Here is an 18,272-nt window from a genome sequence, read left to right as displayed (position 1 = left end):
AATGTTACTGCTGTAATTTTAAGACATTACCATTTTACAGCTGTAAATTTCAAATGTAAAATATTTACAGCTGTAAATTGAGACCTCCATACTTTTACACCTGTGAATTTCAACTGTATTTCTGATCATTTTTCCACATATATGTCTTTTACAGCTGCAATTTTAAAAGACGTTTTACAGCTGTAAAACAGGTCCTATTTTCGTACAGGAAACGACTATTTTTGTCCTTCGATTCTCCTGATTTAAGTAAGTTATATAAGTCATTTAGAATGAAAATTATATTATAATTGACTGGTGTAGAATAAATAAAAAGGATGCTCATTCTAACAAGTCCAAACTAAAGCTGTAGGCAATAAATCCTTTCATAAAAATGTGAATAAAAATGCAATGTCACCATAACTGGTGTTTAGCTATTTAAATACGTTGGTGTACAAAGAAGATCGATTTTGATTACATTTAATTCAACGGAGATTCAAGTTTATGACTTTCTTTATAAATATTTTACAAAAATAGTTGTTCATATTCTATCATTAGTATCCAGACAGTTAGAACATAAACGGCGTTTCATTACATTTTGTACTTACCTTTAATAGTGATTTATTTTTCAACCCCTTACCCTATTGATTGATCAAGCTTTGCACCAGCAATCGATTTTTGGTTGCGGTTTAATCCCGCTAGCAAAGTTAAAGTTAAACCCGAAGTAACTGAACACAAACATTTTGGTGTCTTTCTTTCCAGCGATTGTAGTTGGCACTCACATATTGACTTTATTTTAGACAAAGCATGGAAAAGAGTCAACGTCATGCGTAAAATCGATCGGAGATCTCTGGAAACTATCTACACTTTCGTCCGGCCTATTCTCGAATACGCCGATGTTGTTTGGAGTAATTGTACAAATTATGAAGTAGATCGACTTGACAAAATCCAACACGAATGTGCTCGTATAGCGACTGGTGCAACAAAACTAGTTTCCCTTGAAAAACTCCATGAAGAATCTCCATGAGAAAGTCTGTCAGAGCGCAGATACAAGCATAGACTCATTCTTTTCTTTAAAGTGTACACAAATAAGACACCTGAATATCTCTCAACTGTAATACCTCATCCAGTTGAACATCGCTATGATTTAAGAAATCCGAACAATGTACGTGGTATACCGTCCAGGACCACTTTATACTTTAATTCTTTTCTGCCTTCAGTGATACGTGACTGGAACCTCTTACCAGATAGTATTCGTAATTTAACAACATTATCTGCTTTCAAAGATTACTTGAATAAAGATATTCGCCGCATACCCAAATACTATTATGTCGGAATAAGGAAGCTCCAAGTTCTTCACACAAGATTACGGACTAAATGCAGTGCACTCAGTCATCATCTATTTCTTAGAAATATATCACCCACGCCTCTTTGTCAATGTGGCCAGATGGAGACGAACGCCCATTATCTATAAGAATGTACCTTATATACAGACTGTCGCCAAAATCTTTTCAGTAACCTTCAGAACTATGATATCGACGAAAACCTTCTTCTTTATGGAAACACTTCTTTACCGGACGAGGATAATGTCAATATTTTCACAAATTTACACTGTTACATAGCTGAAAGTTATATTTTATGTTCTCTAATTCTAGAAAATTTAATGAACTACTTCTAACTTCTCTACTCTCATTAGCGCTCATATTGTTGTTCCAGAAACATGATTTTTTGATATACTAGACTACATAATTTACCTGTCCATTTTAGGAGAAGAACTCTACAAGACTTGTCTTTCGTTCTAATCCTTTTCATCTACTGTACATGTAATGTTTGTATTTCAATATAATTTTGTATATTTTTGGGAATAAATTATGTTTAAACCAAAGTTAAAGTGTATTTCTGACAATCATAGCATCTTTATTTTATTCCGAATCACATCCAAAGGATGTTCATGTGCTACACAAAATAGTCCCATTCATGAACAATGCGGATGAATTATCAATGAACAAGCAGTTCCTATTCAGCCTGTATCCACTCACACTGACCATTTAGATTATATAAGATCTATCAATGATAAGGTATTCCAGCCCATGGTTACATCACAAGCTTGGTCAGGCAGAGTTCATCTTAGATATGAGGCATATTAAATTTGTATTTGTTTCTCGTTCATATATATTCATAGACTAGCATTTAAACAGAAAATAAATCTACCAAAAACCCGCAACCATCAGACATTTCAAGGCTTTGATTTGTACATTCGGTGCATACTTCAAATGCATAATGTGATTCTGTTTGCATGATATATGCTCCAAAGCACTGTTTAATGTTATATTAAGCCGCAGGGAGAATCTATGTGCAGGCGCATTTATATAAATTGCAGCTAGAGCTGGTAGACCGGGATCATTTGAAAATTTTGCTCGTCCCGACAAGACATTACTAGGATGATTTCAGCCATACTGAAAAATACTGAAAAATAAAACAACAACAACAACAATACAAATAAGCAACAACAACAACAACAAACTGTATAAATCTGTATTGCTTCCAACGTATTCTGAAACACTATCATATCATTTAGAACTGCACAGGTACACAGATTGTAAAATCCACCATTCTAATGTGAAAACTAACCGTTTGTGTCCTTTGTAACACATTACAAGTCGGCTCGTTTTAGTAATGGTAAAGAGTTACTAACTATTTCCTAGATATAATGACAACTAGATCTAAATGTAAATACATTTTAAACACATTTTAAAAACATAAATTGTGATGACATATTATTTTGTTCGATTTTTCCTATTCTTATATATATGCAATGTCCATCATTCACTAATTAAGATAGTTTATTTTTAAAATAAATATTGTCATTAGATATTGAACATCCTCATCAAGTGATTTTAACTTGTGCAAATATATAAAACAAGCGTGTAGAATTACATCCACAATAAAACCCATTTCGTTAAAAAACTTCCATTCTAGTTTTGTGATAGTATGCATTTAAACTATATACAGTTAACAGCCAAACACATATATATTAGATGTGTTCTATGTTAGATATAACACACGGTACTGTTCACACACACGCACACGCTAGCACGCACAGGTTAATATTATCTTGATACAGATACTTTCCATATTTTCAAACATGAATTAGGGCCCAATATGATTTTTAAGCTGTCCATTCATGCTTGTTCTGATCCATTTCAATCCTTCCTGTGACAGTCGGTGCGTTTCTGTCTGCATCGATGATTATACACTTGAGACGCTTCGGACCCGCTCGCTAGCATAGCATGGTCTATTCTCACTGGATTGTATTCCTTGGTGTAGAAACGTTTTACTGACGTTTGAAAACTAAGTATGTGCATCCAGACTTACACAGGAGGTAAGTATTTATGTGCAGTTTGACTTTGTCTGTCCTGTCCTTTAGAAGTTCCATATATTGCCGACACTTTCATATTCTGTTGTGGCCGCAAAATCGGCTTGTGAACTACCACTTTATGCATTTGTGCATGATCCACCGGGGAACGTATTGGTTTGTTTTTTCTTTGATTTTGCGTTCGAATACATTTAGCATAATAACAAAAGAATAAAAACACTCCAATTGAACAAACTCCCACAACGATGACTATACCCCACCACCAGAATCCAGACGCGTTGCCTCCTCTGTAAATATCAACAATATATATATATATATATTTTACAAAGTTGTAATACAACGCTTTTTTCTATACAGTAAATAAAAGGAATAAGAACAAATTTACTTGGTTCATAATTTGATTTCAATTTGTCTTTATAAACTATCTATACAATGTAGAAAAAGTAGAATGAATATCTTTTTCCATTAAGGAACATGCCTACACATGCACATTAGAACTTTTATAAATTGTTTTCAAAAAAAGAAAGTTTAATACGTAAATCCTAAATTAAGTAATGTCAGTAAAAGTTCATATTATTTTGTTACGTTATACACTGTTTATCAGTTTTATGGTACAATATTCTGTAACATAGTAGAAAATAAAACAATTTATTTACAAGATGTCTCAAAACTAGATCAATATTAAACAACATGACTCATTAATGAAGTAAAACCTATTTCACGAGAATGACATATACATAACAGTCTGGTATGTTCAAAAGTAAGTTTCATAGCTTTTTGTTAATTTCGATGTCTTACTGTGAGTACTGTGGACAAATTACTGTTCTACATTATCACAAATATAGACTTACACGGTTTCTTTTATTACTATTTTTATTTCAGTTACTTTAATGATTAGTAACAAATGAAATGTCAATGCTGTCTAAATATCTGTCAAAAATGACATACAATTGGACGCCGCATGCTCTTTAATTAAAGATGCCAGATTATTTTAGACTTGAGACGATATTTATTCTCTGCTTTAAATCAAATTAAAGAAAAAAACTTCAAACGAAAGTAACTGGTAAAGTAAGAAAATGTGTTAAGGTATTTCACTCGTATTGACAGTCGACAAAATACTCTATGGATTTACATATGTGTGCAGTTTCGAATTCTCCGGTTCACTGAAGTGTACGGAAAGCTTTGTTCTCGCTAAGAAGTTACCGTACTAGTAAATACGAAAACATAAATGGAACGGAAATTGCCGACAGTATCTCGGATTGACTACCTTAAAGACAAGAGGTATAGCCCGAAATTGAAATAGTATCAATGTTATGTATAAACAGCTTACCCAGATCCACCAATTCCGCCAGCACCACTTCCGCCTCTACCTGTTCGTCCACTACCTCGCCCACCACTACGCCCTCCGCCACGTCCACCGCCACCTCCGCCACGCCCACCACCACCTCCTCCTCGACATTCGACCATGTCTAGTAAATAATAAAACAATTTTTCCTTATACTATCGAAATCATCGTTTTTCTCATAGCTACTTCAGTTAGCTTGCCACAAAATCTACGACCATGCGTCAATTATGTAAATATGAAATGAAAAACAATGCGATTTAACATTATTCTCAACAAAAACCGCTTATTAGAAATACCGCTTACGTCATTGGGTAAGTTTGTACGATCAGCAGGAAGGGCTATTGAGCTATCTGTATCTCATCAGGTTCACTCCGACAGCACGACAGTGCGATTGCAGATGGAGCGAAGACACCATAACAGAGACGGGTCTTTTATCATCGTACCTTCACTCTTTCATCATCGTGCCATCGCACAGTTGTGCCATCGCAGTCTTCCTGCCATGACATTGCATATATCCGAGCGACAGCCATAGCGTACAGTTGCCCAACGGTTTTTCGAAAAATTGTCATGCGTAAACGGCTTCTTCGATACAAAGTAATCAGCTGTAAGATTTTATTTTTTATGCAGTCTTGGTAGTCTTTGTAGCCTTTGTACCCTATCAGCTGACCATGAGCACGAACAAAAAGCTTACGTGAGCTAAACTTAGTATTTACCAAACCTTTTGTTATCCGCTTCAACTGCCTAAAAAGGGGGACTTCCTTGTTGGACTGTTGCATATTCATTGCTATGAGCAACGCGAGTGTATATAACCATGTTTTAATGTAATCCTAAAATTCGTTTTGAACTTTTGATGGAGTGTTTTCCTTCTTTTTTGATATTTTTAATTAATGTTTCACTCCATTCGAAAAAGTATTCTTATAAACCTTTCACTTCGGCATATACACTCTTCCTTTTAAATATTGAGAGAAAGCATAGATGCACAGGTCATTTGGTCGCGAGTTCAATCCCAGTGCGACGTGAACGTTCTCCGTGACAATTTGCCCTGAAATCATTTTTTCCTCTACACCTGTTTCAAATGCGGAGACGTTGGTAATCAGGTAAGTATTGTGTGAGAATCCAGGAACACTGGTAAGGTAACCAGTTATAGGTTATAACACACTAAATAGTTGTTGAATAAAAGAACAACAACTATTTAGTGTGTTATAACCTTATAGGTTATAACACACTAAATAGTTGTTGTTCTTTATTCTATATAAAACTGACCTATTTCCAATGACCGCAGCACACATCAGGACCCATTTTAAATGTCTGTAACTTACATTTTCTTGAAGAATATTGTCAGTGCTAACTAAAAATCAAAAAAATAGTAGGGGTCATGTTTGATGCAAGAAAAATAATTTCAGTCAAACACACAAACTGCTAAATCAGCTAAAATATGAGACCCCAAATTATACTGGTGGTGTATGATCTACGTTTCCATGAACAATTTTGTCATGTTGTTGTTTCATTATGAAAATGCTACCTACATGTCAAGCATAGATCTGTCATGTGATTTTAGCAAAAAAATTGCAAAGAAAATAAGGAAAATAGCTCTGCAGAGCAAAAAAATTGAGGACTTTTTGTATCTACCATTATGCGACTACCATTTTTTTTCGCGCCATTTTCCTATTTAGCGTCTGTATGCCTTAAACGAAATGATTTCGTTTAAACGAAATAGTTATTTCTTAGTTATTTCGTTTAAACGAAATGATAACGAAATAAAAAAAATCTCACATTACCTAAGTGGAAAAAAGTGTGTAACATGTCACTTTAGGGGCACCGTATAGATTACAATAAAACAACAAACATTTCAGAATTTCTGCATTTGAATATTGATTTACACAGAAATTTATAACTTTAAAAGCATTGAAAAAACACCTACCTAAAATCAACAAGGCCAGTAACACACATGTAAGAATGGTCTTTTTATCAGTATCCATTTTCTAGTAAATTTCTGAATTAAAAGAATCTGTAAGCTTTAAATATAATCTAAAATTGAGTATTTTGAAATGTTTGATTTAATTCGGGGCTTTTTGACAACTGTTATTCGTCCCGCCTCACCTATTTAATGACGCAGCATTTTTTATGTTTATGTTTATGTTTATATATATTTATTTATATCTTACAGTTCGTTTGTGTAAACATCACGTTTGTAAACATTAAGGATTGCATTTTGTAACCTTAATACCCCAGTCACACATACGGCGCGGATAGCTACGTCTAGCTTCGGATAGAAACGTAGTAATCCGTATCGATCCGTACCGGAGCCGTACCTCAGAGTAGTCATCCGTATCAATCCGTACCAAAACTTGGTCAAAACGTTTCCAAGACTTGTTCCAAACTTGCAAGTTTCTCCAACTTTTGAACATGCGCAAAAGTTTGAGCTAACCGTAGCCATTTGAGCGTTACTTTAGTCCAACTTGGCTGAAACTTATTCATCCGCAGTTAAACGTACTAAAACGTAGTTATCTGTGCTGTTACGTACCTCGCCGTAGCTGAACGTAGTTATCCGAGGCCGCTCGTACTTAAGCGTAGTTAAACGTAGTTCACCACAGACCCGTCTGTGCGCTGGGCAAGTTGCCAGGCGCAGTAAAACGTAATTCAGCGTAGTACCTCGTACCTATCCGTACTTATTCGCGTCCTGTATTATTTTGTTTGTTTCCTGTTTCTCACCATTTTTCCCGTAATAAGACGTACTGCTCCGTAGTTATACACCCACAGATCAATCATATCCGCACCGTACCTCAACGCACGGGCATAACCGTATGTGTGACTGTAGCTTAACTCAGGGTTCCATATTTTAGCGTCTCTTGTATAAGAAAAGCGTGAACTCAAGCTAAAACAAAACATAATCAAAAAGTAGAAAGGTCATTTTGTAAGTAGAGAAATTCTGGTTTGAAAACGTGCAAACACGCATGACCTAGTAGTCAAACTATAGTTTATCATTAGTGTTTAACCTTTTTTGCAATCATTTGAAAACTGTAAACATGGAAATTACCTACTTCCGTGTTCATAATACTAGTTGGGGAATTTCGGCGTATGAGTCAAATAATTGAGTTCTGATATTTAACCCTTTGCCTGCTGGCGGCAGTAATTCTGCCTTTGCGACCAGTGCAGACCAAGATCAGCCTGCGCATCCGTGCAGTCTGATCATGGTCTGCACTGTTCGCTATTCAGTCAGTAAATTTTCAGTAAACACCCCTTCGAATAATAAATGTTACTGCCCAAATTGAATGATGGACCAGTCCATTATAGAAATTTAGCAGGCCAAGGGTTAAAACGATAAATGCTCCAGTGAATGAAGTTAGAGACGGTATGTTAAGAGGAAAGTTGTAAACATTGGATGACACAGAAAGAAAATGCATTAGCGAATATATATTTTAAACGGTAACAGTTCAAATTTTGTAAGAACATGTTGACTATTTTAACAATTCAAATAAAAACAATTTATAGCACAGCAAAAGTTCCTTATAAGGCCCATCTATATGAATGTATAATAATTACTTTGTAAAATTTTGGTTGCAATGTCTGGTTAAATAAAATGTGTAAAAAGAGCCTTTGGAACAAAGAATGCAACAAAGAAGAATAACAGCAGACTCAATTTGATTGAGGTTATTAATATTAATGTTTAATGTTTAATAAATATCAATATCATTAATCAAACATTGGTCATCAGTGGGCGGAACCCAAGGATTGGACGCAAGGAAAAGACGATTCTACCTTATTGACATATATTCGTTTTTCTATGTTTAACTTTCTAACAGTTTATATCTTCGCAAAAAACAAACTTAGTGGTCATTGATTAAGTAATTCATGGCTCAACAAGCTACAGGAATGGGAAAAGATATGGCTAATGGAATTCAACCCTGACAAGTGTGAAGTACTCCGAATCTCAAACAAGCGGAAGAACATCAATGTCGAATACACCATCCATGGCAAACAGCTAAAACAAACGAAACCTAGGGACCATTCTGATCGACACTCTATTTTTGAACGCGCACATCAACATGATCACCAAAAAAGCCAACCACACCACAGCCTTCCTCAGTCGCAACCTCTCGTCTTGCCCCAAGTCAACAAAAGAGGCCTGCTACAAATCCTACATTCGACCCCAAGTAGAATATGCTGCCACTGTATGGGACCCCCCCCCCCCCCCCCCCCCCCCCCCCCCACCCACACACACAGAGGCCAACATCACCAAAGTTGAAGCGGTGCAATGCAGAGCTGCTAGATTCGTTCTAGGGGTTTACTCTCGTAAAAGCAGCGTCACCGCAATGCTCAACACTCTTGGCTGAGAGAGTCTCCAGCAGCGAAGGAAAGAGGCCAGAGCAGTGATGTTCTACAAGATAGTCCACAATCTCATCACCATACCAAGTTGCATACTTCAACCACAGGGTGTGTCAACGAGAGACCATTCAATGAGATACAGGACACCATACTGCAGGACTTCGGTACTGAAGGAATCTTTCTTCCCTACCACCATTGTTTTATTAAACCAGCTCCCACAGAGCCTCGTCACAGTACCCACCTTGGAAGCCTTCGAGGACGGGATCGCTGCTGCCATGTAACTACATTACTTATTGTTTTTATCCTGCATTTTATCTGGCGCTTGGGACCCTCCCTCACTTGTGTATATAGTCACCACGATGCGACAATGTCATTTTTAGGCCCTGCATCGATACCGGAAGAAAAAGAAGAAGAAGTTTTTGATTTAGTAGTGTCTGTCCTAAATTTCGTGAATGTGGCATCCGGGCATTTGATGCATGACTTTGTTGCGTACAATGAGAGGGTCGCAATGGGTTTCACATATTGACCATGCATTCGAAGGTAACGACATATGTTAACCATTATGACAAACAAGATGTTTAGCATGTTGCAACAACGCCATTTTCCATCCTCGGGATTAGTAATATAAAACTCGCTGAGAGCGTTCAGCCAGAGAATCGCCTCAAATAGAGAAAATAATTTTAACGTTACTGGTTATTTCTAAGGTCATGGAGTTTTATTGGCCAGATTGTAATGACAACAATTTGCGAGGTCAGTTGCTCAGTCAAGTGTGACTTACCAATTCTTAGTGTTCCTTCTCAAGAAACAATCATATAATCGTTCTTCAAAGTAATACTAATGTCGATTCATAAAATTTTTCGATTTATTGACTCTATATAGTTTCCGTTGCTGAAAATTGGTTTTTATGTCGTATTATCAACGTTTGCTCGGAGTTCATGCGATAGGATTGACAAATTCACGTCTGATTTGCCGATCCTATTCTGTCGTTCATTTCGCATTAAGTCCGAAAACAATAATTCATTTCTTATATTTACATTATACCTTCTTTCCTAGTTTGTAAACTAGGTTATTATAAATTGTACATATTTTGTTGCATTTAACATTAAAATCAGCTTCACGGCCATTCCAGCTGTTCACCAGACGGATCATCTGCGAAGTCATAAGGAAGGCAAACGTTGGCAAACAGAGGCCCGTCCTCACTAAACAGTCTTGTCGTAACTTTGGTGCCTTTCCTTTTGCTGTTCATATTAAATGAAAGTCCGAATATTCACTGAAGAAGAATATCACGAATCTAAATATCATAAAAAATGTTTGTTTGATGATGTTTTGATAGGGGCCAAGGATATGTCCTTGCTTCTTAATTCGGTCATACGTAAAAGTTAGCGATCTGTGTACACTTAATCGGTGCTGATGCTATACTTTACTGAATGTTTATATAAGTGCATCTTTTTGATTTTGAATCCAGAGTAAACTAGATATAATAAAGGGATTTAATTTGTTTTGTTTTGGGTTTAACGGCGGGCAGTCAACCTAACCATACAATGTTCCTGAATTCTGTCGCAGTACAAACCTATTCACTGCAAGTAACTGCCAATTTCTCCACATGATCAGATGTGGAGGACGAATGATTTCAGACACAATGTCTTTTATCAAACCGTCCCGGAAAACATATCCTGTCTCGGGGAATGAACACACGACACCTCGATCCGTAGACATGAGCTCACCCTACTGAAGAAAGGGACTGTCCGTTCAAGCATCCAGTCTATGCCGATACTGCTGGAAACAGTATTACATTTAAGTAAATCACCAAAAACTGAACACTAGCAGAGATATCAGCCGCGACTGGGGTTCGAACTCGGATCGTTTACGTAGCAGTCTAAACTACACACACACGCACACGCACGCGCACGCGCACGCACGCCCCCCCCCCTCTCCCCCGCCACCAAAAAAAAAAAAGCAACCAAAAACAACCAAACGAATAAACAAACAAGGAAACAAATACAATCGCACACTCGCGGTCTTATAAATAAATTACAAGTTGGCTCTTTCCACCAATTATTAAAAGTTACAATTTTTTCTTAGATATAATCACTACATAATGCAAATACATGCTAAAAACATTTTAACAACATAAGCTGTGATGACATTGTATTTTGTAGAATTCAAATTGTTTAACAAATGGCTCCTTAATTTTTGGTTTTGAAAATCTTGATTTCCTTGAAACAGTCCAAAATGTTTTATGGGATGGGTCACTACTGCAAGAAAAAGCACTCAGAAGTATATGCTCATTGGTGAGCTTTGGAGATATCCATTTATATAAATGTCTATACGAAAATGATATCTTTTTGGTCACGCATGCTAGTCAGTAAAGAAAATAAATTGTCAGCTAAAATATATCAGTATATGCTTAACTAGACAAATTGGATCGGTAAATTAAAGAAATCCTTGAACATATTTGAAGACCCGATTCTGGCTAAACCAGCATAAATATTCACAAAATTGTTTAACAAATTCTGATAGATTAATATAAGCAGCACTGGTACAGTCAATTACAACAATCCAATAAAGGCAGAATTTATTGCTCATTCAAAAATGATATTGAATACGAGAGATATTTTAGCATTCTTCCAAAAGTTGATTATATTAATCTATTTAGATATCGCACTTGCATAATAATATCTGTCATGTGTTTACGAATCGGATAGAAATATTCGTCCCGAGGGCATCTGCGCATTGGGCGGTAATGAGGCTTCCCGAATTACCGCCCATGCGCAGGTGGCCGAGGGACGGATATTTCCATCCGATTCGTAAGCACATGACTGATATTTTTTCTTGCATATCGTATACATGTTAGCATTTTATTCTGGCAGATTATTTTTCTTGCATACCGTATTTTACAAAAGGTAGAAATACTTTCTTTATAGCACTCTTTCTTATAGTAGAGAATGAACACAAAGCACGGGAAATTAACGTCCGTAAGCAGAAGTGACGTCATGATGTTGTGCGTTACGCACAATAACAAAGTTCCACTTTAGTTTTATCGTTTGTAGCATAACGTTATGTTTTTACGTATTTTGAATCGAGAAATATACTATAAGGAACGGAGAGAAACTATCAAGGTACCTGCTTTTCTCGTATTTTTACATAAACAATATATTATCAGTGCATGAACAACCAGTTGTCATTAACAGCACGAGAGTCATCTGGCATGGGGGTGGCAGATGGGTTTTGCCGGCATGGGTAAAATTACCGGAAATGCCAGTCCGGTGTGCAAGAAATAACCGTCTTCCAATTGAAACAGTACGTTGGTGACTCGGAACTGTGCATCTAGATAACACGTGCAGGCTCTGCGATTCTGAACAACCTGATTCTGAGCAACACTATTTATCTAAATGCTCCTATTATTCTAGGGAATGAAACTGTTTTTTACAACATGTTAATATTCCTGATAATGACCATTGTTTTGCGAGAATACTATCGAGCCACTCTGAAACAGAATTTACTAAGCTTAGTAAGATTGTTCACATTATTATGTCAAGTTTAAAATAGCTGGGTTTTTTTGTGTTTTTTTTTTTCAAAGCTAAATATATCACTACTCAACGATCGACATAATACGCGTGCACTTTGACATCCAGGTTTTCCTAGCTTCACACAGTGGGCGCATTCGGCATACAAACCCGTGTAATTCTGACTAGGTCACCCGAGTTCACCTGAGTGACACGAGTAACAATTGTAGTCCGAACGCTTTATCGAGTAACTGTAATGATGGAGAACGTTACCTACCTTATGCTAACAGTCCAAAAGCTTCTGAGCTGTAACAATAATAAAGAATGGTTGCTACTTTGACACATAATGACTTCTTTTTCCAAAATAAACAGCTAATAAGACGAGACAGTATCCCTCGTATCAGAAATTATGTTGAATTAGTGGACTATATGTTTTATGTATGCGATACAGTGCTGTTAGTTATTACATTGCCGCTGCGTGTATCTTACATAATGTTTGGATTTTCAATGACAATGAAATAAATGTTTTTTGTGAAGAACCTAATATAGATATGTTTGATGACCATAATCAGGACAGAAAGTCTGGTATCGTTGTTAGAGATGAACTGGTACGACTTCTGTCAGAGTGAAAAATCAGACTGGATTATTATCAATCGACTTTCAGATTCTGGGATCAAGTAACACTTGGAAAAAATGTTCAGCCCATAATGTTTAATAGACTAGAAATTTCTATTTTATGTTAATTTATACTTTAAATTATTTCTGAAGCAAGTGCTACAACATATATTAATCCTCTTATGTCAACACATGACTCTATTACCCCGAATCATTTCAAATAAAAAGGGTGTTTGGTATAATTATTTCTTTCTTTTTCATTGTTGTGACTGAAATTCATTTAAGGAAACAGCAGAGACCCTGATCCCATGATCTGCTTTGCGGTGTTCAATCTGCACTGTTTGCCAAGACCGATTAATAGGACACTGGGCAAAAAACAAACACTCTGGACGGTAACTATTGCCACGCAGGTGTGAGAGAAACCATTTTCCACATTTGAACTGAATGCCAGGGACAGTTGCTGATACATTTACCATTTTCATCTACTTTTGTATATCTTGACTAGTGATCGAATCCACAACCTTTAGCCAGGGACGTTGATATCACTTAGCCATGTCCATTGAAGAAATATATTACGAAAATGAGTAAGCTCAACTCTGCTGTCTCTATTCCCCCCATGGTAATGAATGTCTTTTTTTAAATGAAAATGTTTCTGTTTAAAATGACATAACTGAATTCACCATACTCACAAATAGCACATAACAAACAGTATGCTTTTGCAAGCTGTGTACGTAGTACAGCCATGAAATGTGCTAAATGCAAGTTTGACTTTAAAAGACCAAGTACCAGTTCTTAATGTTGTTCTATTTCGTTCTATGAGTGAGTGAACACCATTTCCAACAACCTTACTGCCATATATAACTGACAGTCACTAATGGTAACAAATGTTCACTCTCCCTGGCAAGCTTAGCAACCTAAGCGGCTTACTAGTACACTTTCATAAAGAACTGACATCACTACATTCGTATGAACTGAGGTAGATTGCAAATGGCCATGGAAGGAATTTCTTCGCTAATCGGATCAAACCCGTGACCTTTGGACCGGCAGTACGGTGCATCAACTACTGAGCTAACTAGACAACAGTGCCATATGTGTCTGTGGAAAGGTTTGTCGGCAAGTAGGGTGGTTGAATTGTTTACTTATAACTTCAACATCAATGTGTGGCTTCTTTTGTGGATTATTTGACCTTATCACTCATTATGTATTCTTAAGCCTAGACATTTTTCACACAAGTTGTCCCTTGTGAACCTAGAAAGAAAACTTACAAGCTTTAAGAATCAGATCGGGAACCCTCGAAATATGCTTGACATGGATGTTCCTGTAAGAAGCAGGTTTTTCTCAACCTCTGTCCTATTCAGCAGTATTTACAGATGGGGGCATGAATGCCAAAAAAGCATTTCAAAGTTACTCTGCATTTAGAAGAAAGTAAAAGGTTTTAAAAGAAAAAAGACAGCACGCTCCACTATTCGAAGGCAATTGTCAGTATGAATAATTTTCGGTTCTAGAACTGAAATAATGATTCAAGGATTATTTGACTTGATTCTATGATCTCGCTTTAAAACCCTGAATAGATATAAGAAGTTTTCAACCTAGTACCGCCCATAGTTTTGACAAGAGCAACTTGAAGGTAAAATTTTAACCGTCATTTTCTTACCACAAAAAGGGACATAACTTTGCTACAATTAAAGTAAGTGTTATGGAACTTGATGCTTTTACCTTGCTTTACAACCCTGAAGACATGTGAGAAATGTTAACCCAATGCCCCCATTAGTTTTGGAGATAGCAACTTGCATGCAAACAGAACAATATCTATGCACAAGAAAGAGGGCATAACTTGTCCAAAATTAAGGTTATGGGAATTGATGCTTTGACCGTCCTTTACATCACTGGAGACATGTAGGGACTTTTTCAATCCAATATCTGCATTAGTTTCCGACCGAGATAGTAACTTGCATGCAAAACTTTAACCAGCTTTTTCTAAGTTTAAATAGTGGGACATAACCTGGCCAAAGTTCAAGTAATCTTGAGTTATGGAAGTTGATGACATGTCCTTTACAACATGGAAGACATGTGTGAAGTTCAACCCAGTATCTGCATGCAAAACTTTAACCCCAAAAAGGGGTCTGACTCAAGTAAGAGTTATGAGGCTTGTGATATGTAGATATGACCTTATTTTACAGACCCGAAGAAATGTGTGAAGTTTTAACCAAACATCTGCATAAGTTTGGATATACTATCTTCCATGTAAAACTTAAAACTGCATTTTCTAAGTCCAAAAGGGGTATAATTATGTCAAAATACATATTAGAGTAATGGGACTTGATCATCTGCGGTTAGTTAATGACCTTAAAAAGTAAAAATAGGTTTCAAAGCAATATGTCTATAAATGAGACCCATAATTTACATCAAGAGTTATCCAACTTGATTATTTTGGTAGGACTGATAAGTGGAGTGACTTGTTTGAAGTTTTAAACCAATATCATTTCTGGTTATTGAGATTAAGACTTGATAGTAATTGCACCCAAAATTTTACAAGTTTACCAACGACGCCATGTTTAAACTGTTAATGCATTCGGATACGATCACCCGCCTTTCCCGGCTCAGGAGGTGGGTAGAGTTCGGGTGACACGACTACTATCGCCCCGGGTTACACGAGTTATATTCGAGTAATACCCAGGGTGACTCGGGTTAGCTCGAGTATGTATGCACTCTTTTCTTTACTACAATGAAATAGTAAAATGAAAACATTGCGTCATGTGAAATGCTATAGTACTCTGATATTTTATTATACTATTCAAATGAAATTGATTGATTGCTATACTGTCAAATGTTTAAACTTTTCATGGTAACTTACATTTACATTAATGTTTATTGTACTTTTATTATTGCGACCAACTGTTTCCTTCCTGTCAGCTTTAAAAGTTGTTTACATACCTCTTCCTTTGTTAGACAGAGGTCTATATTTTTCTGAAAGACCTCTTTGAACAAAAGAATTCTCGTGCAGAGGTCTAGTTGTTCTGACCCAGACCTGAGCACGTGAAAAGAGTGACAAAATAGCATCTATTAAACACATAAATATGTTTCAATAACATGCTATTTATGGTGATTTTATCACAATTGTTCATAATTTCCTAATAAAATAGTCAGTGTTAAATAAACGGATTTTCAAGAAAAGCGTGCATAATTTTATTAACATTTCTTGTTATTAAATAGAGCTACACCTTACATATATGCATAATTAAAAATAGAAAAAAATCCAAATTTCCACATAAAGCCGCAAAAGATGAGAGGAAAATATATTTATGTGAAATGAAAATGATAAGTCAAAATTTAGATTAACCGCTCTACCGCTGAGACAGACAAAAAAGTTTTAGAATTCACTATTTTCCAGCATATTCCACTCAAAACATTATTTTCAGTTGAATAAATTTGAGCAATTGTTTATTCAGCTACACAGATTTTAACAAACAAATTCAATTAATTGGTATCCCCGCAAAATGGGTTTGTGGTGAGGAATGCCAAGGAAATATATCGGGCAAATAGTTAAGAATGCTACTAAGAAGCAAATAATGTTTTTAGTCAAGATCAATTTAACAGAAAACGAATGTTTTAAGTGTACATAATAAATGTATGTTAAGTTGATCCTGACTAATGAAATTATTTTGAACGGAATTAAGATTACTGTTTTAGGCTTAATTAGCTTTTAGAACAACTTCATATGTTGAGAACAGATTTATACTGGTACAGAATCCAGGAACACTGGTTAGGTTAACTGCCCGCCGTTACATGACTGAATACTGTTGATAAACGGCGTTAAACCCAAAACAAACAAACAAACTGACCATATTATCCTGTCAAACGAACATGCCAGTATTAACTTGTTTTAAGCTGTGTTATTTGTCTGTTTGCTATACTGTCTTGTCTAGTGTGTGTATTGACCATTCACTGAACTGTCTTGTCTACTGAACATATTATCTTGTCAAAAAGTATTTAATTGTTTAAAGCTGTGGTATTTTGTATGTTTTCTTAACTGTCTTGTCTACTTACAATAGTTTCTTGTCAAAGAACATGTCATTATGTTTACATGTAGTATAAACTTGATTAAAGCTATGTTATTTTGTCTGTTTGCTGTATTGTCTTGTCTACTAACCATATTATCTTGTAAAACAGACATGTCTACTTACCATGTTATCTTGCCAAAAGGACATGTCTAATGTTTAATTTAGTGTTAAATTGTTAAAAACTGTGTTATTATGTCCATTTGCCATACTGTCTTGTCTACTGACCATGTTATCTTGTCAGAAGGACATGCCATTATGTTAACGTAAGTGTTAACTTGTTTAAAGCTGTGTTATTTTGTCTGTTTGCTATACTGTTTTGTCTACTGACCATGTTATCTTGTCAAAAGGACATGATGTTTTAATGCAGTATTAACTTGCTTAAAACTGTGTTATTTTGTCTGTGTACTGTACTGTCTTGTCTACTAACCATAAATATTTCAAACGGACATGCCATCATGTTACCTTGCAGTATAAACTTGTTTTAAGCTGTGTTATTTTTATCGTTTGCTAACTGTCCTGTCTACTGACCATATCATTTTGTCATACGGACATGTCATTATGTTTACATGCAGTATTAACTTGTTTAAAGCTGTGTTATTTTGTCTGTTTGCTGTATTGTCTTGTCTACTGACCATATCATCTTGTCAAACGGACATGCCATTATGTTAACATACAGTATCAACTTGTTTAAGTCCGTGTTATTTTTTCAATTAGCTATACTGTTTTGCTTACTGACTATATTATCTTGCCAATTTGACGAACCATCATGTTAAGAAACGCATTACCTTGTTCAATGTCATATTAACTCATTCAACGCAATATTGTTATTGTTGTTGACAAAGTATATGGTATGATGCAGCTATATAATGTGGTGACGCCATCACTCCGTCTCGATAGAGTGCGCAATAGACCCCATTTCACGAAATGGACTTTCAGTCTACGATATTGACTTTTTTTCCTTAAATTACGGCTTTAATTTCAATGAAATCTGTATTTTCTTAAATACGTATGAAAGATAAGAGTTACGTGCTGGTCATTTTCAATAATACATTTATCCAAATTATTCC

General features: G+C 35.8%; 1 protein-coding gene across 1 annotated transcript; it reads right to left on the bottom strand.

Moving 5' to 3' along the window:
* Positions 1 to 2,497: 2,497 nt before the first annotated feature.
* Positions 2,498 to 6,791, bottom strand: LOC123539876 (chorion class A protein L11-like). Its single transcript, XM_045324661.2, has 3 exons — positions 6,619 to 6,791; positions 4,683 to 4,821; positions 2,498 to 3,639 (listed from the first exon to the last, which is right to left on the bottom strand). The coding sequence occupies exons 1-3, from the start codon at positions 6,674 to 6,676 to the stop codon at positions 3,348 to 3,350; spliced, it is 489 nt and encodes a 162-aa protein (XP_045180596.2). The 5' UTR covers positions 6,677 to 6,791; the 3' UTR covers positions 2,498 to 3,347.
* Between the last annotated feature and the right edge of the window lie 11,481 nt (positions 6,792 to 18,272).

Source organism: Mercenaria mercenaria, chromosome 1, assembly GCF_021730395.1.
Source record: "Mercenaria mercenaria strain notata chromosome 1, MADL_Memer_1, whole genome shotgun sequence".
Classification (NCBI taxonomy): domain Eukaryota; kingdom Metazoa; phylum Mollusca; class Bivalvia; order Venerida; family Veneridae; genus Mercenaria; species Mercenaria mercenaria.
Note: the sequence above shows the minus strand (reverse complement) of the source record. Positions and strands in the feature narration are given on the sequence as shown.